The 27,319-nt window shown below is 38.9% G+C and overlaps 1 protein-coding gene across 2 annotated transcripts in view; it reads right to left on the bottom strand.

Annotated features, from left to right (window-relative positions):
* The window catches only part of chm (CHM Rab escort protein), a 102,491-nt gene that overhangs the window by 59,811 nt on the left and 15,361 nt on the right, over nt 1-27,319 (bottom strand). Inside the window, exons 2-8 of one of the 2 annotated variants that reach the window (XM_043704523.1) lie at nt 25,867-25,933; nt 17,647-17,719; nt 16,594-16,639; nt 12,543-12,664; nt 9,544-9,985; nt 8,196-8,312; nt 3,635-3,755 (exon numbers count right to left, since the gene is read on the bottom strand). In XM_043704523.1, coding sequence (XP_043560458.1) covers nt 3,635-3,755; nt 8,196-8,312; nt 9,544-9,985; nt 12,543-12,664; nt 16,594-16,639; nt 17,647-17,719; nt 25,867-25,876 — 931 coding nt within the window. In that variant the 5' untranslated portion in view covers nt 25,877-25,933. The remainder of the gene's footprint in view (nt 1-3,634; nt 3,756-8,195; nt 8,313-9,543; nt 9,986-12,542; nt 12,665-16,593; nt 16,640-17,646; nt 17,720-25,866; nt 25,934-27,319) is intronic. The other variant, XM_043704522.1, reaches the window with a different exon arrangement.

The raw sequence follows: 27,319 nt of genomic DNA, 5'->3' as shown, positions 1-27,319 counted from the left end.
ATGGACGGGTCCGAAAGGCGGTGCCGAATTGGAGACTTCGGCCTGGGATAATGTGTGGGGGGGGTTGGGGGAAGTGGTGGAGAAGGGAGAAGAATTAAGAAGCTGCTGAAATCCACATTTATCCCATGTGGTTGCAGGGTTCCAAGGCAGAATATGAGGCATTCCCGCTCCAGACATCAGGTGCTAACAGTTTGGCGGTGGAGGCAGCCCAGTACCTGCATATCTTTGATGGAGTGGGAGGGGGAGTTGAAGTGTTCAGCCACGGGACGGTGGGGTTGGTGGATAAGAGTGTCCCAGAAATGTTCTCTGAAATGGTCCGCATGAAGGCGTCCTGTCTCCCTGACGTAGAGGCGACCACACCGGGTGCACCAGGTGCAGTAGATGACATTGGTAGACAGACAGGTAAATTTCTGAAGGATGTGGAAGAATCCCTTGGGGCCTTGGACAATGGTGAGAGGAGTGGTGTGGGTGCAGGTTTTGCACTTCCTGCGGTGGCAGGGAAAGGTGCCAGGAGTGGGGTGTGGGCCTGTGGGGGGCGTGGACCTGACGAGGGAGTCACGGATGGAACGGTCTTTTCGGAACACTGATAGGGGTGGGGATGGAAATATATTTCTGGTGGTGGACCCATTTGGAGGTAATGGAAGTAGCGGAGGATGATGCGTTGTATGCGGACGTTGGTGGGGTGGAAGGTGAGGACGGGGGGTGTTCTGTTCCTGTTGCGTTGGGAGGGGTGGTGGTCAAGGGCGGTGGTGCGTGAAGTGGAGGAGATACACTGTAGGGCATCGCCAACTACGTGAGCAGGGAAATTGCGATTGTAGAAGGTGGTGGTCACCTTGGACTTTGAGGTGTAATTGGTCATCCTGGGAACACATGCAGCGGAGGCAGAGGAATTGGAAATGGGGGATGCCGTTTTTACAGGAGCTTGGGTGGGAGGAGGTGTAGTCTAGTAGCTGTGGAAGTTGGTGGGCTTGTGGTATATGTCTGTGGTTAGTCGGTCAACAGAGACGGTGATGGAGAGTTCCAGGAAGGGGAGGGAGGTTGCCAAGATGGTCCAGGTGAATCTGAGGTCAGGGTGGAACTTGTTGGCACTGACCTCTACACTGCTGAAGCCAGGCGCCAACTCGCAGACACCTCCTACTGTCCCCTTGACCATGACCTCACCTCCCATCACCAAACCATCATCTCCCAGACCATCCACAACCTCATCTCCGGGGATCTCCCATCCACAGCCTCCAACTGCAATGTCTTTGAACCCCTTCTTAAGATTCACAAACTGGAATGCTCCAGTCAACCCGTTGTCTCAGCCTGCAACTGTCCCACCAAACTCATCTCTTCCTACCTCGACACAGTCCTGTCCTTTTTAGTCCAGAAACTCCCCACCTACGTTTGTGACATCACTCACACCTGTCACCTCCTCCAAGATTTTCGTTTCCCCAGCTCCCAACACCTCATTTTTACCATGGACATCCAGTTCCTGTACACATCGATCAGCCACGAAAAAGGTCTTCAAGCACTCAGTTTCTTCCTCTCACACCATTCCAACCAGTACCCTTCCACCAAGGATCTCATCCGCTGGTCCTCACCCTCAACAACTTCTCCTTTCAATCCTCCCACTGCCTTCAAACCAAAGGGGTAGCCATGAGCACCCGCATGGAACCCAGCTATGCCTGCCTGTTTGTTGGCTAAGTGGAACAGTCCATCTTTTGCAGTTACACCGGCGCAACCTCCACCTGTTTCTCCACTACATTGATGACTGTATCGACGCCGCCTTGTGATCCCATGAAGAGGTTGAACAGTTCACCAACTTGACCAAAATCTTCCACCCCAACCTCAAATTCAACTGGACCAGCTCGGCAACCTCCCTCCCCTTCTTGGGCCTCTCCATCACGGTCTCCTGCAACCAACTAATCACAAACATTACTACAAGCCTGCTGACTTCCACAGCTATCTCCACTACACCTCCTCCCACCCTACCTCCTGTAAAAACACCATCCCTTATTCCCAACTGCTCCGTCTCCACTGCATCTATTCTCAGGTTGACCAATTCCACCTCAAAGTCCCAGCTGGCCTCCTCCCTGCACGATTGCAACATCACTTCCCACATGGTCGACGATGCCCTCCAGCCCATCTCCATTTCATGCAATACTGCTCTTGAACACTACCCCTCCTAATGCAACAAGGACAGAACCTCCCCCAGGTCCTCACCTTCCACTCCACCAACCTCCACATACAATGCATCATCCTCCGCCACCTCAAATCGGAACCCAGAGATATATTTCCCTCCCCATTCCGAAAAGACTATTCCCTCTGCGAATCCCTCATCAGGTCCCCCCCACCCCCAACACCACCACCACCCCCCACTCCTGGCACCATTCCCTGCCACCGTAGGAAGTGCAAAACCTGTGCCCACACCACTCCCCTCACCTCCATCCAAGGCCCCAAGGGATCCTTCCACATCCTTCAGAAATGTACCTGTACCTCTACCAATGTCATCTACTGCATCCATTGCACCCAATGTGGTCTCCTTTACATTGGGAAGACAGGACACCTTCTGACGGACCATTTCAGAGGACATCTCTAGGTCACCCACACCCACCAACCCCACCGCCATGTGGCTGAACACTTCAACTCCCCCTCCCACTCCTTCAAGGACATGCAGGTCCAGGGTCACCTCCACTGCCAAACCGTTACCACCCAACACCTGGAGCAGGAATGCCTCATATTCTGCCTTAGAACCTTGCAACCATGCAGGATAAATGTGGATTTTAACAGCTTGCTCATTTCCCCTTCCCCCACATTATCCCAGTCCCAAACGTCTAACTCGGCACCACCCTCCCGACCAGTCCATCCCTGCCCCCTCTGACATCATCTTCGCCTTCATACACCTATCACTTTCCCAGTTACCTCCCCAACCCTGCCCCCCTCCCATTTATCTCTCAGCCCCGACCCACAAGCCTCATTCCTGATGAAGGACCCATGTCCGAAAGGTCGATTCTCCTACTCCTCAGATGCTGCATGACCTACTGCGCTTTTCCAGCACCACACTCTCGACTCTGATCTCCAGCATCTCCAGTCCTCACTTTCTCCTATGTATTTGAGACCGTGAGGTTTTATAATTTAGCTTCTCCTGGCTTTCAAAAATTTCAGTACTGTAATAGCGTTGGCTATGGAATCATAGCACATGACTTGAAAACTTCCTCAGTTGCTTCACGCAGAAACAGGCAGAGAGAGAAAGAAAACAAGAAAAGAAAGGACAGACAGAATAGTTTTCTTGGAGATGCCAAAATCTAAGGATTAACTTAACAAAAATGCAATGTGAAAAATTAACTCAGAAAGCCCTATTTAACACCCCTTGTGGAAAAAATGTTGACATTAAGTTGACACACATACACTGAAAAGTTCTAATAGGAAACAGACTATCAATAAAATATACTTGAACATGGAAGTTAGCAACATGAAACTATGTATTTAAATATATTATAAATCACAGATTTTTTTCAAAAGTTGGGGATTAGTAGACAAAATAACAGGGGATATGCGGATAAAAGTGGGTCTGCAGTGAGCGCACAGTTCCTCAAGCACAATGGCAGAAGCTTGGAAATACAGCGTGGCCTTAGCCATAAAAGTACAGTACCTAGGTATTCATCTGGGTATTGCTCATATTCCAAACAGAATGTAAGAAATTTCATCAACATTCGTTTTTCCACCATAGTGAGCTGTTTGCTGGCAAACACATCTGCTCGGGAACACGGTACCTAAGAATGATGGGAAAAGTTAAAAGGGACAATAAATTTTAACTTTGGAAGAATACAACAAAAATGTAAGCTATCAGTTCTTGAAAATACCAGCAACATGGATTTTTTTTTCCTGAACACAAAATCAACCATAACCATCCTTTTGGTATGAAGATTATTTTCGGTTCCTAGATATCTTAAAATAGTTATTACTCTAACAAGCAGACCTTGTAAACAGGTTTCAAAAGTAATGGGCTGCAAAATTAACTTGCATTTCGAACAAAATAGTAAACAAAACTCCTGTAACCCCTTTGCCTTTGATGGACATACACGGTACATCAATGCAGCAAAGTAGTCCTTAGTGAGCCCTAATTATTTACCTCATGCCTAAAAATTGAATATCTACATCTAACAAAAAAAATACAAAATTGCTAAACAAGGTACCTTTGTAGGTTCAGTTGACTAATATAAATGTACAATTTGCTTTGCAACTCAGCAAAGTTCAACAATTTTTAAGTGAACCACTCAAGGAAATTACTACAATGTCGCTAATTCATCACAATTTTATGGACTGTTCTGTGAATTTAATTCTAAAAATGAAGTGCAGCAGTAAGTAATTCTTCATGGTTTAAATTTTTAGTTATGGTTAATTCTGACATTTTGATGGATTTTCCTTTCAATCAATCAGAAAGAGAGAGAAATATTTTATATCATTCAGTTATGCTAATTTTGGGAACAATCAGGTCCTGACAACAAACTGAATCCATCCTAATGTCCTATTAGGAGAAATATCCATGATATGCCTAATTTATAACTGAAGTCTGAATCATCAAGTAAGCTGTCTCAGTCATATGCTGGGCAGATTTGAAGTCAAAAATCACAATTCAACCATTTCCAAGACTATATTGTTTGGATAATACTCAAAAGTAGTTGTGTTTATGAAGGTGCTCTTTTCTACTGCATCATCCACATTCCTGCACCATTATTGGTAAAGCAAAATCTCAATTTTAAAAATCATGACCTGTGCAATAATTATTCACCACTCAAACAAATCTAAAGTAGTTTAAAATGGTCAGCGCCCAGTAGCTTAATCACAGTTGCTAGAAAGGGCCAGCTTGGTAATCAAAATAAGAAACCTTACATTCATATTAATTATTTTCTACATTATCATTGAGTGTCAACAACTGCCTGCACCAGCCTCTATTTCTGAAGTTATTAACAAATTCATTAACAATGTTGAGCCTGATTTCTGAAGAGTGGCAATCTCATGCTGGGTCAGATGCTGAGCAGGTTGAGTGCCAGGTGAGCAGAGATAGTGCATCAAATGGGTAGGGTGCCAGGGGGACAGTCAGTGGTCCAGTATTTAGGCTAGGTTGGATTTTGAGTGGGATTTCACTTCCTTTGGGAGTCAGGCCAAACAAAAGTCAGGTAGGGTCTGGAGGTGGGGGTAAAGGGATAGGTCTCAGAGGTGCAGGGGAAACAGAGGTCCATCCCTTTTGTGGGGTGGTGGTTGAGGTGGGGGGAAGCATGTGTGTGCGTGCATGAGTGTGTATATATTCATATATGTGATGGGACCCAGGGGGAATGGAAAGGACTTCAGTCAGGAACTGGGAATAGGAGTCTGGAGTCTGGGAGAGGTGCAGTTGGGGGTGCTGGTTGCAGGGCAAGTCAGTTGAATAGGAGTTAGGATATTTAACAGTCTAATCTTCCCTGAATGGTTAGTTACTTAATTCCATGAGATCCATTCAAATCATTTAAATTGGATGGGTCCAAGCATAGAGGTATTGCTCAGTGGAATCTTCAATTTCCCCAGCAATTCCTTCAGAGTCCGTTATGATAAGAATTCTACAGGGTCTCCAGATGTAACTCCTATAAATACTGGAGTAACTACTGTCTGATCATCAGAAAACCTGGGCTATTATTTCTGTTCAGACCATAAAGCAATGCAGTCATAACATATCTGGGCTGCATAGATCTGGTATATGCAATCTAAGATTCTTCTGTGTAAGAATCAGGGTGGCATGGTGGATCAGTGGTTCACACTGCTGCCTCACAGCGCTATGGACCTGGGTTCGATTCCAGCCATGGGTGACTGTGTGGAATTGGCATATTCTCCCCGTGTCTGCGTGGGTTTGCTCTAAGTGCTCCGGTTTCCCCTCACAATCCAAAGATATGCAGATCAGGTGAATTGGCCATGCTAAATCAACCATAGCGTTCAGGGATGTGTAGGTTAGAGGCATTAGGCGGGGTAAATCTAGGATGACAGGGTAGGGAAATGGGACCGGATAGGTTAGTCTTTGGAGGGTCGGTGTGAACTGGAGGCAAAAAGGCCTGTTTCCACACGTGGGATTCTAAGTCTACTCAGAAGACTGCTTTAAAAGTATAGCACAAAGATTGCAAAAAAGTGAGAAGGTAATGCAATCAACTGACAAAATTAAAGCACAATAAAGCTTCTGCAAGAGGAAGAAAAAAATTAATTTACCCACTCAGTACATATTCAGATAAAAAAACCCAGAAAAGTCAGCACCTCACTTTAGGCTTTGGCTACATTGACTTGTTACAGTCTTATTTATGACAAATTATATTGACAAAATATTTTATGCAAAACAAAAAGTTCACTGGCAAAAGAAAAAGTGTCTCAACCAGCAGAATAAAACAACACAGCACATTTTCATTTGTTCCTGGTGTCTACTAACCTAGGTCATATGCTGGATATAAAGGAACCTAGAGTCAAAATAAGTTTTCAAATCACAGATGGGAGAATTATATAGATGCAGCACCAAAGAACATGGAAAAAATAAAGGACTTATAGCGGTTATTTCCACAATGTGGAACTTTGATTACTTAGGGGGTAAGGCGACTGAGTTGAAATACTTTGAGACGACATATCATGTACAGATATTGCAAAGAGATAATAAGTTTTTTTATTTGTCACATCAGCCCTTATTTTAGTCAAAACGTAATACTTCCTGGAGACTAGCTGTGTCAATGTTTTAATATCTAACTCATCATTTTGCTAATAACAATATAATCCTGAAGAACTATCAACACCATGATAGTTCATTCTTCCAATGCATTAAAAAGTTCCTAAAGACTTAAAAATATTTCAGCCAATTGAAAATATTCAATTCTAGATTTAATAAAATGCAAAGATGTGCAAAAATGTAATTCACTTTTCAGATAAAAGAAGCAATTCAACAATGAAAACGGCAAAGGAAAACAGAGTGTTGGTGATGAACAGAAGCTCTCATCAGGCAATACCATGAGAAAAGCTTATTTCATGCATTGCTTCTTCTCTACTTATGCTGAGGTAGAGCCTTCATTGTTACTTTGTGGGTTTGAGAGCTATTTGGGGTTATGTGTCAGCTATAAATACTTCAACAGTTTATGGGCTATTAACTACAGTTGCACTAGCTAAATTAACATTTCTGAGCATTTTGATGAATAGCTGCATGAACCTCAGAAATAAAATCAGATACTCAACAGCGAAAAGGAACCCAAATTAAGAAGTTATGTGCACCCACCTATTGCTGCATGCCTTCTATATTTGCACCCTATCTCACCTCTCCCTTAACAGGGTTTCTCTTTCTTTAATTGCCTTTCAACTTCTAATCACATGTATTCTCAGTGTTTATAAATAAATGACTTCAACGTGGACAGAGAGCAGCACAATCTTGGAAACAGGTCAACGACACCAGTGAGCGAGGAGGATAGGAAAATTTAGCATGATGCAAGCATTTTTATGATAATGGGTTTAATACTGGCATGTGAAATTTGACTTGACAAACCAAACGGTAATACATTTTGAGGGAGCAAAAATTGAGAAAGCAAATACACATACAATGGAAAGATTCTAAAAGATATGGGTGAACAACAAGACTCGGAGATCAGATACATAATACACTGAAAGAATGAGAATATGCAGATGGAGAATAAGCATAAAAATCTACATTCCCCCTTTGTCCCTTATAATTCAGCAGCTATGAATCAAAACATGACTGCCTGCTTTTAAAAACATTAAATTCAAGCAATGCCTGAAAACATAAGTGGGACACAAAAGAGAGAGATAATCTAAATACAAGTTAGATATTTTGCTATTTTGTTAGTAAAAGCATAGCATTCATATTTGCTACAAAGAAAATTCTGCAGTAAGGCCCAGATATGGTAGTCAAAAGAAACCCTCTCCAAATTTATAATTCAAAATTTGTATTTATTTTGATTAAATACACATGCAAAGTTGTGCTCGATGACTTGTTACCTTCTATACTTTAGTTTTTTTCCACATCGTGCAGCTAAAATACTTGCAATACAATCCACAAGGCAATGACACACAGATCCACCTTTACCCTAAAACATAAGGCACTCTAGATTTTAAAGAATGCACTGGAATTCATGCATTTGACTGCATCTCACCCAAAGTCTATTAATTGCAAGAAACAATTAAGAGAAATGATCGAATACCCGTTCAATCTTTCCTCCTTGAAAAGTAAGTATCCTGGTAATATTTTTGAATTCTGCATACCGACTGACATTGGATTTGATAAGAAGGTTGACCAAGGAGCCACAGGAATACAGAAACTGGAAGAACACAAACATACTGGTTAGTTAGCCAGGCTTCAAACTCTGGTTTTCAGATCACTGTAATGGTCAGATACTGCATCACGTTATAGGGTTTTTTTTTCATGTCAAAATTTATACCAAAAAAAAACAACTTATAGAGAATCACATTTATGTATTTACAGCATTATAACATTGAAAGGAAACTGAAGAATTTGCTGTTCTTTCAAACCACGATAAATCTTATTCATATTAAGGTTTATACAGGCCACAAAATGTATTTCACATTAAAAAACATTTAAACTCCCTTGCTGATCCTTCACTTTTACAGGATTATAAATAAGGAGATTAGAAGTCTCAAAATAGAAAACAAATACTTTTGCATGTTAGTTGCGATGCAAACTTCAAAGACAAAAAGACATGGAAGGCATTTTGCATGCCTGCCTTCATTGCTCAGTCCTTTGAGTAAAAGGAGTAGAGATGTTATGTTGAGGTTGTTTAGGATATTGGTGAAGCCTCTTCAGCAATACTGTGACCAGTTCTGGTTACCCAGTTAAAGGAAGGATATTATCAACCTGGAGAGGATTCAAATTTACCAGGATGTTGCCGGGTATGGAGGGCTTGATAATTATAACAAAAGGCTGGATAGGCTGGGACTTTTTACACTGGAGTGTAGGAAGTTGAGAGGCGATTTGATAGAAGTTTATAAAATAATGAGAGGTACAGGTAGAGTTAGTAGTTGCATTCTTTTCCCTAGGATGAGGGATTTCAAGACTAGGGGCCACACTTTTAAGGTGAGGAGTGGAGAGAAATTTCAAAAAGATATAAGAATCAATTTTTTTTTTTACACAGCGAGTGCTTTGCATGTGGAATGAATTTCCTGAGAAAGTGGTGGATGTGGGTACAATTACAAAGTTGAAAAGACATTTGGATAGATACGAATAGGAAAGGTTTGGAGGGATATGGGCCAGGAACAGACAAGTGGGACGAGGTTAGTTTGTGATTATGTTCGGCATGGACTGGTTGAACCGAAGGGTCTGTTTCCATGCTGTATGACTATGTTTTTCTTTCTTCCCACCAATAAAGAGAACACTGATGGCTCAGAAGGACAACAGAGGAAAAGCAATAAGAACACAAACTCTCTGCTTATGAGCAAACCCAACAAATCTCCAGTCTTATTTTTAATTATAAGCTGAATTAGGAAATTTATGTGAATGCCTTGAATAACTAGTGGGCAAAATCAAATTGCTACCTTGGAGGTCAAGTCGATGTTAAATTTCCTGCCATTCTTTACAATTTGTGAATAAGTTGTTATTTTTTCTTCTTTCTTCACTTGTTGATCAGAGGCATCAATAGATTGGTTTACATTGCCAGTTTCCACTTCAATTGTAGCTATACCATCAGCGATCTCTTTTCTGTCCAGAGATATTTCAGTGGCTACAGATGAAGGAATATTGCAAGAATATGGTTTGTCCTCGGATTCAATTTTCTCAGTAGAAACTTCCTCCTTAGAGTGTGAGGAATCTTTGTTCTCTAGAGGAGATTCTGCATCACCACTGCTTAGAATTTTGTGTGTGTGATTTCTCTCATCTTGATTTTTCATTACTGCATTCGCTGCTCCAGTGTTAGAATCCATATTTGATTGCTTATTTTCAAGAGCTCCGACTTCTGTAACATCTTCCTCTGTCGTTGTGCTATCAAGTGTAAAGAAAATACAAATCAGAAATACCACAAAACACACTTTGACCCTTATCCTTCAGTTCAGTGATTATGGTGTTTGTACACAGGTTCAAATCAGTAAAAGGCAATTAGAACTGATAAGGAAATTCTTCTCAATGTGGAATGGTGTATGATATTAGTGAAATCCCAGAAATAAAAATTAAATCAGATACTGTACTGAAGAGATGAAGTACAACGGTTGAAAGTCTGACATAAATTCTTGTGATCTTCATAAAACTTTGCAGCGAGCCACTGAGCTGAGACCGCCTCCAAACGTTACATCACAAAACAAAGACAATAGCAGAGGCTCTCCACTCTCCTCCCCTTCAGTTCATCTTGACAATGGAAGATATACAGTAGGTAACTTCATATATTCAACAAGTAATTCTAAAAGCTCCACAAGCGTCAAGCGTTGGATGAGATATTGGAAAGGGAAGCACAGACAAAGTGCAAATTTATTTTCCAGGTACAAAAAAATAAGACAGACAACAAAATCGAAAAGATAATTCAACATCTTGCATGCAGGAATATGCCAAAGCAGAATTTCACATTACATCCATCCTCTAGAATATATTCTAATGAAAATATGCAAACAGAGCACAATTAGGATCAAGAATTTAAAGTCGCCAGATATTGATTCACCAAGATATTCACTGTCCAGGCGAATAAACCTTCGATTTCATGATGAATTTCTTGGTCAACTGATGCATAAAATAATGGCATATACTGCCTACTCTTATTTTACTTGGAGATGAGGTCTTATGAAATATAACAAACATAATGTAATTTGGATTATCAACAAAAACATGCCAGGACTGATTGCAGAATTTTATTTTCATATGACATGAGCATGGGAGATCAGTAAAACAATTAAGTTTAGCTCAAAAGGCACAATATGGCTTCAAGCTCATCAAAATGTACTAATATGATCAAGAACTTTGCAGACTGAACAAGTCAAATTTTTTTAAAAATTGGTTTTGATTTAGACAATGGCATATCATAAATGAAAAAGTTTTTTTAAAAAAGGAGCATTGAACAATTAACTCCTGGATTTAGACCAGCAGCCAAAGACGTGTAAATGAAATCAGAGTTAAAAATCACACAACACCAGGTTATAGTCCAACAAGTTTAATTGGAAGCACACTAGCTTTCGGAGCGACGCTCCCTCATCAGGTGATTGTCGCTCTGAAAGCTAGTGTGCCTCCAATTAAACCTGTTGGACTATAACCTGGTGTTGTGTGATTTTTAACTTTGTACACCCCAGTCCAACACCGGCATCTCCAAATCATAAGTGAAATCAAACAGCCTCAAACTAAAGGAGCGCAAGACTTACTTTAAGTAGTCATGGCTGCATTAAAGAGTAGCAGATCACTAACGGTGGAGTTGTACTCAAGACATTTGTCTTGCACCCACAGCATAAAGCCATTTTATATAGATGGTTTCCCAGAAGCAGAAACCTGCGTCCTTAACTATGCACATGCTTGAGACCCCTAGGTTTAATAGTTGATTTTTAACCTGGAAATCGTACCAACCACAACTTGTGCTTACCACTGTCTCTTTAATAAGAAAGCATCATGTCAACACAGCAAAATACGTGGGCTAAAACTTTTTGTACACATTTTTAGAAAGCATTAAAAAAAATTAAACAACAAAAGGAGAATCAGCCTTAAAAAGTGTTTACTAATAGGGAAAGATTGCACATCTAGACTCTGATGAACAATGTGCTGATGCAAAAGCTTTGGCTGACTTTCCAGATATGTTTTTGTACAGGTTGCATACATAGATACAAGTCATATCTTACCAGGTGAGATAACAATGCCTAAAACATGAACCTGAAAATCAAGTTACTAAGTATAAAGGATACAAAAATAACAGGTTTCAAATTCAAATCAGCTTTACATTATAGTATTCAAAGCTGCAAAAGTAGCTCAAAGTTTATTAAAAAATCCCTAGCAACTATTATAACGACCTTCACCACTTCAGAAAACAGCATGCTGACATGGACTTCAGAGAACTCATTGGTACTTTGTTAACTCTCCAGCAAAGCAGGAAGAGATATCAGAGATATTCTGATAATGTAGAAGAATTGTGCATCTATGGCTGCAATTTACCACAGCAGAATGATTTCCTTCAGGCTTATAGCTGCAAGCACACAGGTGTGAGCACCCAGAATATTAAGGAAAATTATGAGCAAGTTAAATTGGCTGAGCTCAATGCAGACAAAGGTTACTTCCTGATTACAAAAACATCTTTTACTATATTTGCATTTTAGCTATGTTATTTTCAAAATACAGAGGCTGAATTTTAGCAATTTCATCCCTCTGCTTCTCCTGGTCTTTCAGCTGTAAACCGGAGGAAATTCATTCTGCTTTGGTAAATCGTGTGCACAATTCCACATTTTCAGGGTCTCTCTGAAACAAAATTTCACACTCGTGCTTGCAGCGAGAATCTCTGTCTGCCAGAGAGACATCCGCATACTAGTTAGTGGACTGAAATCTATGAATGAAAAACATAACATTTTGAAAAACACACCTTGCATAGCAGAAGACTTCCAAATTCTCAATAGATTTATCCACCAGACCAAGTTGAATGACATCTTCTCCTTCTAGTATCTTATCTTTCCAATTAGCTTCTGTTGTGTCAGTAGTGTGTTCCTGATGTAGGGTTGAAAAATCAAACTAACGATAAGTCAGAATTGACAAAAGAACAACTGTTCATACTACAGCTTTAAAAGTATGAGGAATTAAAATGTATTAATAAACACAAGCATAAAGGTACTGCTAATAACTAATAGTAAAGATGTCATGTCTAAAATGCCAATGCTTGAAAGCTTTCAGTATGTCATGTGATCACTAATATGGTCATTGCTTTTACAAGTAAAAGTTGAGTAAAGCATTTCAATCAAAAAAATGTAAAATCATGCCATAATATTCAATTTTAGATACTTTTAAAATTTTGTGAAATGAAAATTATGAGGAATTAAAATATATGGATAAACACAAGCGTAAACATTAATTTTTTTAATCAGTGCCAAAATTGTTAGCGTTAGTAGAAATGGTTCATGTTGACATTCCAAAATAGTGTTCTCTTTTTTCAATGCAAATTCACTTGGATTTGCATTGAAAGGTATCAAGAGCATGTAATTTTAATATAATATTTTAATAAAGGCAAAATGTGTGTTTTAGTATGAATACAAGGAGATCAAGGATATACACACACACACACATTTTAGTCATGAACAAAAAGGAGCTATTATTGCTAAAGATATCAGCATTGTGTGTCTTAGGCATATTGCCATTATTGTTGCACAGATGCATCATCTGGAGGTCATTCTTTTGAATGGTCAGTGACAGGAACTAAAATTAACTCCACTTGCCAACTTTTTAAGCAAGAGAGCCAGTAAATTCACTGTTATTAAATTAAACAAATTTAAAAATAAACATGAAAAAGTTTTGTTCATATATTCAGAATACATTGCAGCTAATCTTAAATAATATTCCACGTGTTAATTTATGTTTCGCAGAACTGGAACAGCCATTTTCACAATGCCGAATACTTCCAACAGGAAGTGCACAAAAATACACTTCGATTGTTACTTTAAGTATAACATAATATTGCAGTGTGCATCACAGAAATGTAACAAGAAAAAGGTCACCCAGCTGAAGACTAGGACAGGTAGCAAAGAAATAGCATACATGTCACATTAACATATGTGGCAAAGTTGACTTTTCAGCTCAGGAGATTAAAATGCATTCTTTTCATATTGCCACTCAATGGCAGAATCAATGTTTGCAGCCTAAAATGTTGCCAGACAACGTATGACCAAGTTAGCAGACATTTCCAATTTCGATAGATGTTACCGGAATGGCAGTAGCCTGGAAACTCTAGTGTTGCACTGTCATGGCTGCTCTCAGCAAAATATAGCAAGGAAAACAAAAGCTAATGAAAAGATGTGATAAACTCCAATTTATTGGCTTGTAGCCAAAGAACAATTAGTTCAATTTTTCACACTTCTTTTGTAAATCACTTTTCTTTCATTCTTCTCTCCTCTCCCACTTTGGTAGAAAGGGGAAAACAAAATTGGGTAATAGATTAATATTGCATGCTCAATACAAAGTAAACCACTAATTTGTCCCAAAACTACTTACTTCAATGTAAACTTCTATTTCCTTTAACGATCCTTACAAATTCTGTGGGAGACTACCAATTTAGTGCACATGTATACTGGAGTACTGACACTTACACCATTGGCACAAATGAGTTGAATCAGAGATGGCATTGCCACGAAATCATTTCGTGGCAATCAATTTGTAATCTCCTTTCAGCCCAACCATAACATTTTATAGAATACGTGAAAGGAAAAACACTGAATTGTTACAGAACAGAGAGCAATAAGCACATTAGAAGGCTTTTCTTTTTACATAAAAGGGACTTTGGAAGGAACTCAGAATTGCCATGGCTGGGTCATTTAAAGACATGGCAGTGGTATAATGAGATGAATAGTAGGTGCCTTTTCCCGACTGTGGGGGATTTCAAGAGTAGGGGGTGTATTTTTAAGATCAGACAGAAGATTTTAAAAAGAAATTAAGGGCAATTGATTGTTTTTTAAAACGTTGGATCACATGTGAAATGAATTTCTATAGGAAGTGATGGACATCAGTACAGTTACAACGTTTAAAAGATATTTGGGCAAGTACATGATTAAGAAATGTTTGAAGGGACATGGGCTAAACGCAGACAGGTGGCACTACTTTAGTTTGGGATTATGATCAGCATGGACTGGTTGGACCAAAGGGTCTGTTTCCATACTGTATGAATTTAACTCTAAACTGTACCTAAGTCAATCTTATACCATCATTTCAAAAACTCTCAGTGAACTTCAACACAGTAGACAAAGCAGGAGACAAACATTAAGGCAAAACTCAACAGTTGAGCTGAATAAGATGCTGAAGCATTTAAAAACAAAGACTTGTAAATCAACATCCGAGGAAGACAGAACACTTGCAGTTTGGAAATGGTGACAGTGATAGACAATTCATTACATAACAATAACTTGGATTTAAAAGTTTTGGATTAACAAGTTTGCCAGTTGTGGTACATTTGAAACTTGTTTATAAGAATTAAGTATAACTGTTTTTTTGATGACTGAGGGGGAGGGAAAATTAGGTAGGGAAAATTCTTGAAATTGAGAAAGCTGTTTGATCAGATGACTTGAAACTTTGAAGACTCAATAGTCAGATAGTTACTGCAATTGTATCCCAAAGGAGTACTGATTTGAGCAGTCTGCACTGCTATTCACAACTCCCAGTATAGCAGTACCCACAAACAGCCGAGATCTGATGATGAGTGTGAAAAAAGTAAAGTTTATCTTTGCTGTGGTAATGTTATACAAATAAGCTACAAGATGAGAAGGCAAATATTACCAAACAGGACAGTTGAGCAGCATGTTGGAGCCAAAGGCGTTCACAGAAGGAATTCATGAGGTTACAGCACTTGCAGCATACCTTCAACAAAACATTCAATCCTCTTGCATCTAAAAAGATTCAACGACAGCAGACTTGTGGAACCCCACCACATGTAAATTCCCCTCCAAGTCCCATACCATCTCTGATTTGGAAATATGTTGAGGGGAGGTGGTGGTATAGTGGCAATGTCACTGGATTAGTCATCCAGAATCCCAGGTAAATATTCTGGAGACAAAAGTTTGAATCCCACCATGGCAGATATTGAATTCTGGTTTCACCAAAATGTTGGAATAAAAAGCTAGCCCAATGCAACTATGTGAAAAACATTTGAATGTTGCAAATAAATCTGGTTCACTAATGTTCTTTCCTCAATCTTCCGGGAGGCAGTCACAACTCTTAGACTACATAGTTCTGAATTAGCTTGTGCTGCATTTTCAAGTTGGCAGGCTTTGATTACTGGAATACCACAAGGATTGGCGTTGGGACATCAGTCGTTTTCAGAGAAAGTGAGGGCTGCAGATGCTGGAGGTCAGAGCTGAAAATGTGTTGCTGGAAAAGCGCAGCAGGTCAGGCAGCATCTAAGGAACAGGAGAATCGACGTTTCGGGCATAAGCCTGAAGGGCTTATGCCCGAAACGTTGATTCTCCTGTTCCTTGGATGCTGCCTGATCTGCTGCGCTTTTCCAGCAACACATTTTCAGATCAGTTGTTTTCAAACTATATTAATGATTTTGATAAAGAAAAAAATAATAAGATATCGAAATTTGCTGATGGTGCCAAGCTAGATGTGAATGTAAGCCAACAGAGGAACAGAGAGACTGCAAAGAGATAGTGACAGATTATGAGCGGGCAACTAGGTGGTAGATGGAGTATAAATGAGAGAAGTGTGAGGTAATTAATTTTGCTCATAAGATTTTTTTTAAATTCTTTTTAAAAGAAGTGAAATGAAATGTGCATATTTTTGATATTTGAAGAGACTGGGTGTGTTCACACACAAAGAACACAAACAATTGACACATAGGTAAAACAAGCAGTTGGGAACCAAACATCTTTATTGCTAAGGAGTACAAGAAGAAGAAAGTTTTGCTACAATTGTACACAGTTTTGCTACGTTCATACCTGGTATACCGTGTGCAGCTTGTGTCCATAGTTAAGGAAGGATACACTTGCGTTGGAAATAAATACAGTAAAAAGGTTAATAGATTAGTCCCTGAGAAGACAGGGTTATTGTATGAAATCAGAGTTATCCAATGATAACAGGAGTGAGTAAGCTGGCCTTATTCTCTCTGGAGTTTAGAAAAATGAGTGGTGATCACACTGAAACATTTAGGATTCTAAAGTTCTGACAGGTATTCTCCTACAGAATCTAGGATGGGCATAATTTCAGGAAAAGGGTTCCATCACAATGATGGTCAGCTCCCTGAACAAAAAAAAAATCCAAAAGTGCCACATTTTCCTCCTTTACTACTTTTAGGAAAGGGTTACCTTGAACAAAATCTCTTTAGAGCATTAAAGCTGCCTTTAGTATACCAACATGTCTGTGAAATTTCAGGGTGTGGTCCTGCTTGCTTTTTCAGCCTGAACTGCATCCAACTCCAGTTCTCAGAAAAACAACAGCAGTGTGCAGCAGACAAATTTTATGCTCCTGCACAATGAATCTAATGTCATTCCCTGATTAAGAGATAAGTAGCATGCTTGGAAATATCACCTGGTGATTTAAAAGCACAGAGTTTCTGAAAACGCAAGCAGGACTACACCCTGAAATTTAACAGGAAACATGTTGGTATACTAACTTAGGGCAGCTGCATGGATTCATTTTGTGAATGACCTAGACTTGAAAGCATATTCTGGATAGGAGATAGCAAGTGTAACTGAGTAAAAATATGGAAAAGTAAGAACTTCAACACAACTGGTTTTTGAAAAAGGATACACAAATATCATGCAGACAATCTAAAATGTACTTTAATGTCCCACAGCACCAGAATACCGTTTTACTCAGTGATCACATGAGAAAATGTTTTTCTTGATGAAGTAGATACGTTATGTATAAATATTTTAATAGCTAGAACGTACACTCAACATATATTCATGTTCACCTAATTCAAGAAAGTGCAACTACTAAGTTGTATACTGCGATATTTCACACAAGCTTCCAAATAAAACATGACTTACTTTGCATTCTTTGATCCAAGACAACAATCCAGAAAAGCTGAAACTTGCCCAGGTGCCTCCATAATAATTCCTCCTGCATAGAATCCAAAATATTCATTAACAACAAAGTTTAAGACACCAATTCTTTCAAGATACTTTAGATTTGAAATTTTAAAATCTGCATTCTGTTACTCCTCGCGTGGTCACATTGACTTGTCAGTCTGACAGTTTGGTTGAACTACGTAAAAGGTGTGCTTAATTCGCATAATTAGGTACATCATTGCACAAGCCATTAGTCTTAGACCCATTTAAACAGTGACAGCATATGGTATTATTAAATATCTTTGTGGGGTCAAAACAGAGACATCTGCAATTAAAGGCTGGTAAAAAGGAGAGACATTTACCTTCTGATCCATAGCATCACCAAGGCTTAGTTGAAAGTTTGTTAAATTCTCAGAAAACACAACGAGCTATATTTAAATTTCAACTGGTCAATTAAAATAAGGAAAGTAACGCTATTCTAAATATTTTAAATGGCAGCCTACTTCATGAGACAACATTGATTGTCCACGTTTTAAATTTCGATTTTACTGTCACTTGTGCTTTAAAGCACAAAAAAAAGTGAAAAAAAAAATCTGCAACTGGATCCTCAGTTTCCTGACCCACAGGCCACAATCAGTGAAGATTTGGGACAATATTTCATCCTCACCAACACTCAACACTGGAACCCCCCCCCAGGGGTACGTACTCAGCCTCCACTCTACTCACTATCGCCATGACTGCATCGCCAAATACCAGACTAATGCCATTTACAAGTTAGCTGATGACACCACCATAGTCAGTCGAATCTCAGATGGTGATGAAACAAACTAGGTGGGAGATGGAAGACCTGGAAAAACAGTGCACTGTGAACAACCTAGCTCTCAATGCTGGCAAAACCATGGAAATGATTATTGACTTTCGGCAGGATGTTACTCATGCCCCCCTACACATCAACAGCACAGAGGTGGAATGAGTGGAGAGTTTCAAGCTCCTGGGAGTGGTCATCCACAACAAGCTTTCTTGGACTCTTCATGCGGATGCATTGGTTACAAATGCCCAACATCTCTTCTTCCTCAGTCAGCTGAGGAAATGTGGCATGATGGTGAAAACCCTTGCCAACTTTTATAGGTGCACCACAGAGAACATTTTGTCGGGATGTGTCGCTACCTGGTATGGCAACTATACCATTCAAGATCGGAGACGGTTAGAGAGATGGGTGAACTAGCCCGGACAATCACAAAGGCTAACCTCCCATCTATAAAATCCATCTACCAGTCCTGCTATCGAGGAAAGGCTGCCAGCATTCTCAAAGATCCATCCCACCCTGGCAATGCTTTTCTACAATTTCTACCATCAGGGAGAAGGTACAAAAGCCTGAACAAACGCACCAGCCGGTTTTGAAACACTTTCTACCCTATTGGTGCTAGAATACTGAATGGACTCACAAAGTCTTCACATTCGCCCGTACCTGTGTTTTTGTTTTTGCCATTATTTACTTATCTATGCTACTTAACTCTGATCTGCCTGTATTGCTTGCAAGACAAAGCTTTTCACTCAGTACATAGGACAATAAATTCAATTCAATTCAAATAGCGCCAATTTGAATCAGTTAAAAAAAAAAGAAAGATATGGCTTGAAGAGGTTCCATCAGTCCTGAGCCAGCTCATCACCAATGACGTCTGCATCAACCATTTGTCACCATCTACACCAGGCTCAACCAAAGTCGCCAATCCTCAGGCGCCATCTTTACCGCTGGTCCAATGCAGCTTTGCCACCACTATGCTGCCTCCTGTGCTGGACCCACCAACATCAGGGTTGCATCTCGCTGCGCTGCGCCAACCTCAATGTTACTATGATGCCCTCTGCCTCCGCTTCACCGCTGCAAGTACTGGACCCAACCAAGGTCACTGATCCTCAGGTGCCAGCTTTCACCACTGGGCTTAAACTTGTCGACGCTACTTCAGCAGATGCAGCAACCACTGACTCCAGGTCCGCTGCTTACTCTGGAAAAGTAAGGACTCACTCTCACTCTCCTCTGCACCCTGGCCCGGCTGAAGACCACTCAACTTGCTGATGCGTTGCAAGCTCAGGACAAGCTAAGTAAGTTAACAAAAGGAAAGAGGGGAGAAAAAAGAAAGAAAAAAAAGAGCAGTTGAAGTGGACAAGCTCAGCACAGAAGTCCTACTCTGGTACTATCTTGAACCGGCTCGCGTCCTAAAACTATTTGTATGTGTTTTGAGATTTGGATTGCTCCCAACTTTCTGCCATCTAAACACGCTCACTTTTGGGAGTTAAAACAATAAATCAAGATTAAATCAGTAATCCATCTCAACCAAGCAAGGCATAAGCACAGCAGGAGGACAAGTTTTATTAGTTATTTTTCAAATCAATCTATTCAAAGATGTTGATATCTCAGCAGCACTCCTGACTCAGAAGTAGGGACAGCACCACTGAAAGACAAAAGCCCCAATTGATTTTCTATTTAGAGGGAATTATTCCAGCTGCAAACTCTACTTTAATTCCATCCACTGAGTAAAATCCTTAGAAACCCAATTACATAATGAGATATTGTATAAATCAAATTAAGCACTTCATTAACTCTTAATTATTTTAGCCCCAGTGCTTAGAAGATTTACTTTTTCAGATTGTATGATCTGTTTCTGCTGGAAATAAGCTGCAAAATGTGTTATGAAGTCAGACAGTAACTCTGTATTTCTCACTAGTTTAACAAGAGCTCTTTATTTTAAACAATTAACTCCATAAAGCAGACAGATGAATTTGATAGAAATATACTAAATGCTCATACAAGATCAGTGCATCTCCAGCTATATTCATGAAAGTAGACTATTACAACTTCAAGGGGGAGAAATGGGATTATTTCAGAATACACTTCCCCAAAAGCAGGAACAAGAAAGAAAAAGAGAAGCTTGATATAACAGTGGAAGAATAATTCAAAATTAATATATATAGCTTCAACAAGAAATAAGTCAAGAAAATGGAAATTCACATCAGCTGCACCAAGATAAACACTTTGTATTTCTCAACATTTCACAGGCTAATTGCATTTTTCGACAAGATCAGTACCAAGTGACAATTTAGCTTTAGCAAATAACGAATACAGATAAGAATTCACAAATCAGTTTCATTTAAGCACTATTTAACTTCTGCTATAGCAATCAAATTCACAGAATTGCACGAACACGCAACAGAGTATTTGCAATTCAGCCAACTGGGTCAATGCTGTCTCTTAGCAAGAGCTAAGAAAGTAAGGACTGCTTAACACTCCAATATTATTGCTGACCCCCTATCACTAGGTCTCATAAAGGGCTTGCTAATTGCAGATATATTTGGGACGACCTGCTTGACTATACCAAGTCTCCACACACTTGGACTCTGGATATTCTTGGAACTATCTTGGTATTCTGGAGTCAACCTTCATAATTTTTGCTACATAAATATAACTTAAGATTCTTGTAGTGATTCCTCTTCACTTCTTATTCAAAGAGAGGCTTACCTATACACATATTCTTAAAACATTGTGAATTCAGTGGTCTTGCACGTCTCTGATAACACGGTGGATGAGCATGTTGTCCATGTAAAAAATGAATACCCCTTTGCCTTCATAGATATTGGACACTACATGTTGAAAGATTTCTAGCGGAGAGGATATGTCTAACGGACGTTGGTTAGAACAATACCAATTGAAAGGCATGAATGTATGTTGTGAGCAACTTGGATTCTTGGTAAAAGTGTATTTATCAAATAATGGGATTGGCACAAGACTGTCATCCAGAAGACATTGGATGCATTTCCTTTGAATCACTATGTTTAGCTGTGTCAGGTTAGCACAAAACCTGTTGATAGTCCCCAAACCAATCACTAGTCCTGAATACTATTTTGTCAGCTTGATAATGGGTGAGATTACACTTTGATGCAGCATATCAAATTATGTCAAAAGATGTAAACAAGTAGATGCATTTAAAAATATGGGAAGCAGAGCAATATAATCTCACTTCAGCTTTCTCAAACCCCAAACCAGTTTTGTAAATTCATTAATAAAACATTGTTCCACTGTCACTTTGTGTTACTACCAATTTTCTATACAAATGCATGCTCAGGGATATTTGCTGGTTCTCAAGGTGTACAAAGTTGCATTACTTTTTTTTTGCCTGTGTCCAAGAGTTCTGGTGATCTGGTCCTTGACTTTGAAGTTTGCACCTCCTGGTCGCTGCAATTTTAACCTGGATAGTTGTATTTAGATTTCTTTAAGTCAGTCCAATGATCCTCTAAGAAAGTGAAACCAGCCCATGTCTCAAGTTTCACCTCCTGCACAAAATCTGTCTTCCAGTTCTGCAGAGTACAATTATTGAGATCTTTTATTTTGTTTAGGAAACCTTCAGCTTCAATCTCTATTTTTGATTTTCTGTCCTCTGCAATTGCTGCAAACTTGTTCTGGCTGTCTTCTTTTAATGTATGTTTGAGTTTGCAGAATTGCTGAAAATGGTATCTTGCCGCAATATTTAGCTCCCTCTGCTGGCCATTCTGCTCTGAAATAATGGCACCATATTGAGTCCATTTTAAATGGTTGAAACTGTGTCTTCCACTCTTTCAGTTGTTGCGGTTTTCCTGAGCTTCTCAATGATTGGCATTCTTAATTTTGTGCCTACACAAAAAATCAACCACCTCAGGATCCTCACCATCTCCCCAAAGTACACCTTGATTCTACAGCTCCACCTGCTTCACATGATGAATAGTAATTTCTAAAGTTAAATCATCTTTTGTTTGCACAAAATTTGAAAGCACCTGCACAAACACACACAATTATTAGGTTGTGAATTAAGTCACTTTTAAGATTCTGTAGCTTTAAAATAAGAAAATATGGAGTACTGACCTCAAATTTTGTCATCTGAGTTAATGGATCGAAATAGTTTTAAAAAGGAGCAAAAACAAATTCTAAATTGGCATAGGCATAAGTTGACCAATTCAGGTTGACCAAGCTTCATGAAACCAACACACACGAGACAACCACAGCTGAAATTAATATTATTCCCAATTTAATATTATTCCCAAGGCAACAAAACCAGTTTCCCAAGAGGGATGAAAAAGATTTCCAATCCTATGTGATTTGCACCATCTTGAGAATCTTCATACATCAGAACTGAAAACATACACACAATGAATGCAGAAGGAATACACAAACAACTTGTTATTTCAACAATTATTTTGAACATCACTACTGGATTTCTTTTCACGATCTTTTCAAGCAGCCTATTTTATAACGACTTATTGTATAGACATAATGTTTCCCCACTTTAGCGTGGTTTCTTTTCCCTGTCACCTTCTGTTTATGACATATGTTCACCGATCCTTCTGCCACTATCTCCAAGTTTCCCCACCACAAAACGTTAAGTTGACCAGTCTGCAGTTTCTGGCTTCATCCCTCTTCAAACCTTTTTCAAAGTAGAGATTTATAACTTTTCAATGCTTCGGGTTTTGACACTATCCACATATTCGAAGCGGATTGGAAAGTTGTGGCCAGAACTTCTGAAATTTTCACTCGTAGCCTCGAATTCACCTTATTTGCTTTGAGTGACGTACCTACTTCTTTTACCATAAACTTTATTTGCTGATCCTCTAATTCATGTTCCTTTTGAAAAATCACTTGTGCACCCTTTTACTACATTACATATTTTTCTAGTGAAGAGGTTTATTACCACAACCATGCCTCCACAAAGTCCATTAGAGCCTGGTTTTCTTTTGACAAATCTTTATGTTGTTTTTACCCAACTAACACACTAGCTACTATTTTATACTTTTTATTCTATCCAAGTTTTTACAAAGGTGTTGGTTTCTCCACTACATCATCCATCACCAGTGCAATATCAACTTCCTGAGCAAAGTTGCAACCCCTAACACCTTCATCCTTTTTTTCTTTGCTCCCTAGCTTTCCTCAATACCTGCAAACTGGATAATAAGTACCTTCAGTTCCTTCAATGAGGGTACTACAATTGTTAAAATCAAGAGATTGGAATGGTCGATTTTAAAACTACAAGTTAGGTGTTCTTCAAATACATTACTATAAAAAGCTTCAAAAAGCAGGAAAAGACATGTTTTTCAGAAACTTCCTATCATTTTTGATTTGTCCTTCAAGTGAAACAATGCACTTCCACAGCTGAATCGTCTTATGCTCCAATCAGATATCTGTCAGTCAGTTTCCAGAACCACTGAGATTGAAATTTTTCCTACTAATCTTAAATTGGTAGGCCTTCCAAGCACCTTGAGATGCATTTGGCATCTTGACTAAGTAAACTTTTAACCTAATTTTTACCTATTGAATACAAATCAAATAAATAGTTTCAATATTCCAAGGCTTTTTGTTCCAGATTTATTTTAGTCATTCACTTTAATGGCTCAATTTTTTTCATAAGAATTTTAGTTAGAACTAAAATTCAGAATATATTCAGACTTTAAAATATAAAATTTATATACAAATAGTTACTGTGGGCCAGTTTCCACTGCGAATTGATGGCAATGTGCTCACTATTATTGTTGAAGTGTAGGTCAGACTTCAACTTCCTCTAATCGAAGATGTGTAATTCAGGAAGTTGTTGTCAGAGTTGCCTTGATCTTTTAGAAGCTGCGGTTTACACTGATATGGGTTGGCTCATGTGATACTACTACATACCCACTACATGTACGTGGAAAAGACGTTAAGATAACATTTTCAGTTTAAGTAATTTTTTTTTAACAGCGAGTCTTAAATTACTGCCAAAATCACCATTTGTAATAAAAACTTTGAGATGCACAATTTTTTATTCACTTTTAATAAAGAAATACATTTTGCTTTATCTCGCCTCTTTGTTTTAAATCCAATCTTTCCTTCTATAGTGTACATTCTGTACCTGATTTGACATTGAATTAAACGGTCACACATTTCCTAATGATGAGTCTGTGATGATTTTAAACCAAATTTTTAATCTGACTAACAAACAGTTGCTTAAGTAGCCTGCACAGGTGGTAAATTCCCCTGTAGAGAGCGCCATACCAAAACTGCTCTCAAAATGACAATAAGATTAGAATCCCTACGGTATGGAATCAGGCCCTTCGACGCAACAAGTCCACACCAACCCTCCAAAGAGTAACCCATCCAGACCCATTCCCCTGCCCTATATTTATCCCTGAGTAATGGACTTAACACTATGGGAAATTTAGTATTGACGATTCACCTGACCTGCACATCTTTGGACTGTGAGAGGAAACCAGAGCACCCGGAGGAAACAGGGTGAATGTGCAAAGTCGCCAGAGGTGGGAATCGAACCCGGGTCCCTGGCACTGTGAGGTAGCAATACCAACCACTGAGCCACTGTCACTGCAAGATTCCAAGAAGCTGTGAAATTACAAATACGACAAAGGCAGGAGTAACTTGGTTGCCACGAAGAGAAAATTTCAGCCCATATTTAAAATTACTCGTGACGTATAAAGGGTACATTGACTGTTCAATCTCATCTCCCATGTGACTATTTCTCATTTCTTCACAAGTAATTTGGAAACAAAATAGAATAAATTTACTATTTCTTGTTAGTCTTGCCTCCATCATGCATCTGCTTATGAAAATATGGATTGGAACAAAAGGATGGAGACAGTCAAAAATGCCTTTCACATCTGACTATAACAAAATAGCAACCAATCAACATACAAATGGCTCAGTCACTTTTAATCACCATTTCTTAGTTCAGAAGGTTCAGTTGAGAAACCAAAACAATCAATCACTGATTCAGTAGTCAAACTTGTACTTTCTTTCAACTCCCTTTAATGCAAATTTCCAGATTTAGAATTAATGAGAATGAATTGCATTTCATGGAATAAAAGACTCGAAACACATTGTTTGCAAAACAAAACGGTAATAAAAAAATTAACTTACGTTAAAAGTAAAAAAGCAGCCCAAATTTGGAAATGAAGTAAAACAAAATATGCAACTTTGATTATAGCATCTCATTTCGCTTTACCAACATAAGTACTGGAACAGTAGAATAAATCCATTTTACACAATGTTCAATAAAAGGTTGAGAACATAAAATGTTTCAAGTCGAGGTAGTAGTATTTCTACAGACAAGGACACAGCTTTGATAATTGATCACAGACTGACAGCAGGAACACAGTGATTGGTTTCCTTCCAAACTTCAAAATACTGTAGCTTACCTGTCAACATGAAGAACTCTCTGGCCAATTCGAGAACAAGCAGCTGCAATAATGGACTCTTGCAGACCTGCAATAGAAGTAAATTTAAAAGGCATTCCATTGCTCAAATATAGAATACAGAAACTAGATATATTCCTGTGAATACTCTAGCCTTAAAGTAATCTGTCAAAGTTAAATTATATTCAACTTGTGACCTAATTTGTTTCTGCACAGAGAGGTTGGAAGCAAGCTTTTGGAATTTATTTCATTTGATGATCATTCAAACAGCAAAGCACAAGATGGCACAGCAGCACAGCACTACTCATTGATTTTTGAAGAGTCCCACAATACAGCAGATTTATAAAACCCCTTTTCAAAAGGAGGAAAGTGATGAAAAACAAAATCCTCCTTTGCCTTACAATTAGAGGAAATGCTGAAATATATTAAGGAAGTGGCAACACAGCATTTGGAAAACCATATGATGATTAGCTACAGTCAACTTATATTTTCAGCATTTAAAGCTTCCCTCTTTGACAACTGGACCTAGAATCTTCCTTTGGAAAAGGAAGATACAATGTAGGAAGGTTTGGCCTTTTAACATTTCCATCACACAGCATTGAACACACTGGGTCATTCTGTATTCATAAGCATAGATTGATGACATTTCTTTTCACTGGAAACAAAAGGACACTTAAACATCCTTTTTAATACAGATGTCTTCACTATCCTGCATCGCATCAAGCTTATTTGAATTAATCATCCAACTTTTTCAATCTAAATGGTTAAAATGGAAGACTGAATAAAATTGTTTGTAATAAAATGTGTGAAATAAATACAAATATAATGAAGGAATACGAGACAAATCACATTCAGAGGTCAAGAAAATGTCAAATATTGCATGCTGTAGGTTGAAAATTTAACTTATCTTGCTCAAAATTCTTTTTTACTCTTATTACAATCAAAATCCAAGGGTATGACAATAACAGCTGGAGTTACAGAACTTTTTGTTTATTGTAGTTCACTTCCTTTACTGTGTTTACTTCAAGTGAGCTAGGACATTAGTTAGAGTTCAACAGGAGGTCCTTTCAATTCTCTGTAGACAACATCAAACAAATGAAAGACTCAATTTTATGCAACATAAAGTAAGTGCTTTGAGAGCTACTATGCTTGTTAATACTGGGGCAGTCTAAGTCTGTGCTGCTGCTGATAGGATTCAAACTGACTCTTGGCTGTCAGCATTTGCTACTGTCCAGGTCTGACCTATTGACACATTGTAAGACATCCACCTTCAGCTACTCCTGATTGTTCAGCAATGGAAATGGGATCAGCATTGTGAAAACAGATCAAATGTTTTTGGATAATGACCTTTGTGGTTTAATGCCTCTCTCTCACCCTCTCTGCTTGATCCACTATATTCTATAATTTTACATATCTCGTCAAGAAACATATTTGACTTAGCATGTCTCTTTTCTAA

The sequence above is a fragment of the Chiloscyllium plagiosum genome, chromosome 15 (genome assembly GCF_004010195.1).
Source record: "Chiloscyllium plagiosum isolate BGI_BamShark_2017 chromosome 15, ASM401019v2, whole genome shotgun sequence".
Classification (NCBI taxonomy): Eukaryota; Metazoa; Chordata; class Chondrichthyes; order Orectolobiformes; family Hemiscylliidae; genus Chiloscyllium; species Chiloscyllium plagiosum.
Note: the sequence above shows the minus strand (reverse complement) of the source record. Positions and strands in the feature narration are given on the sequence as shown.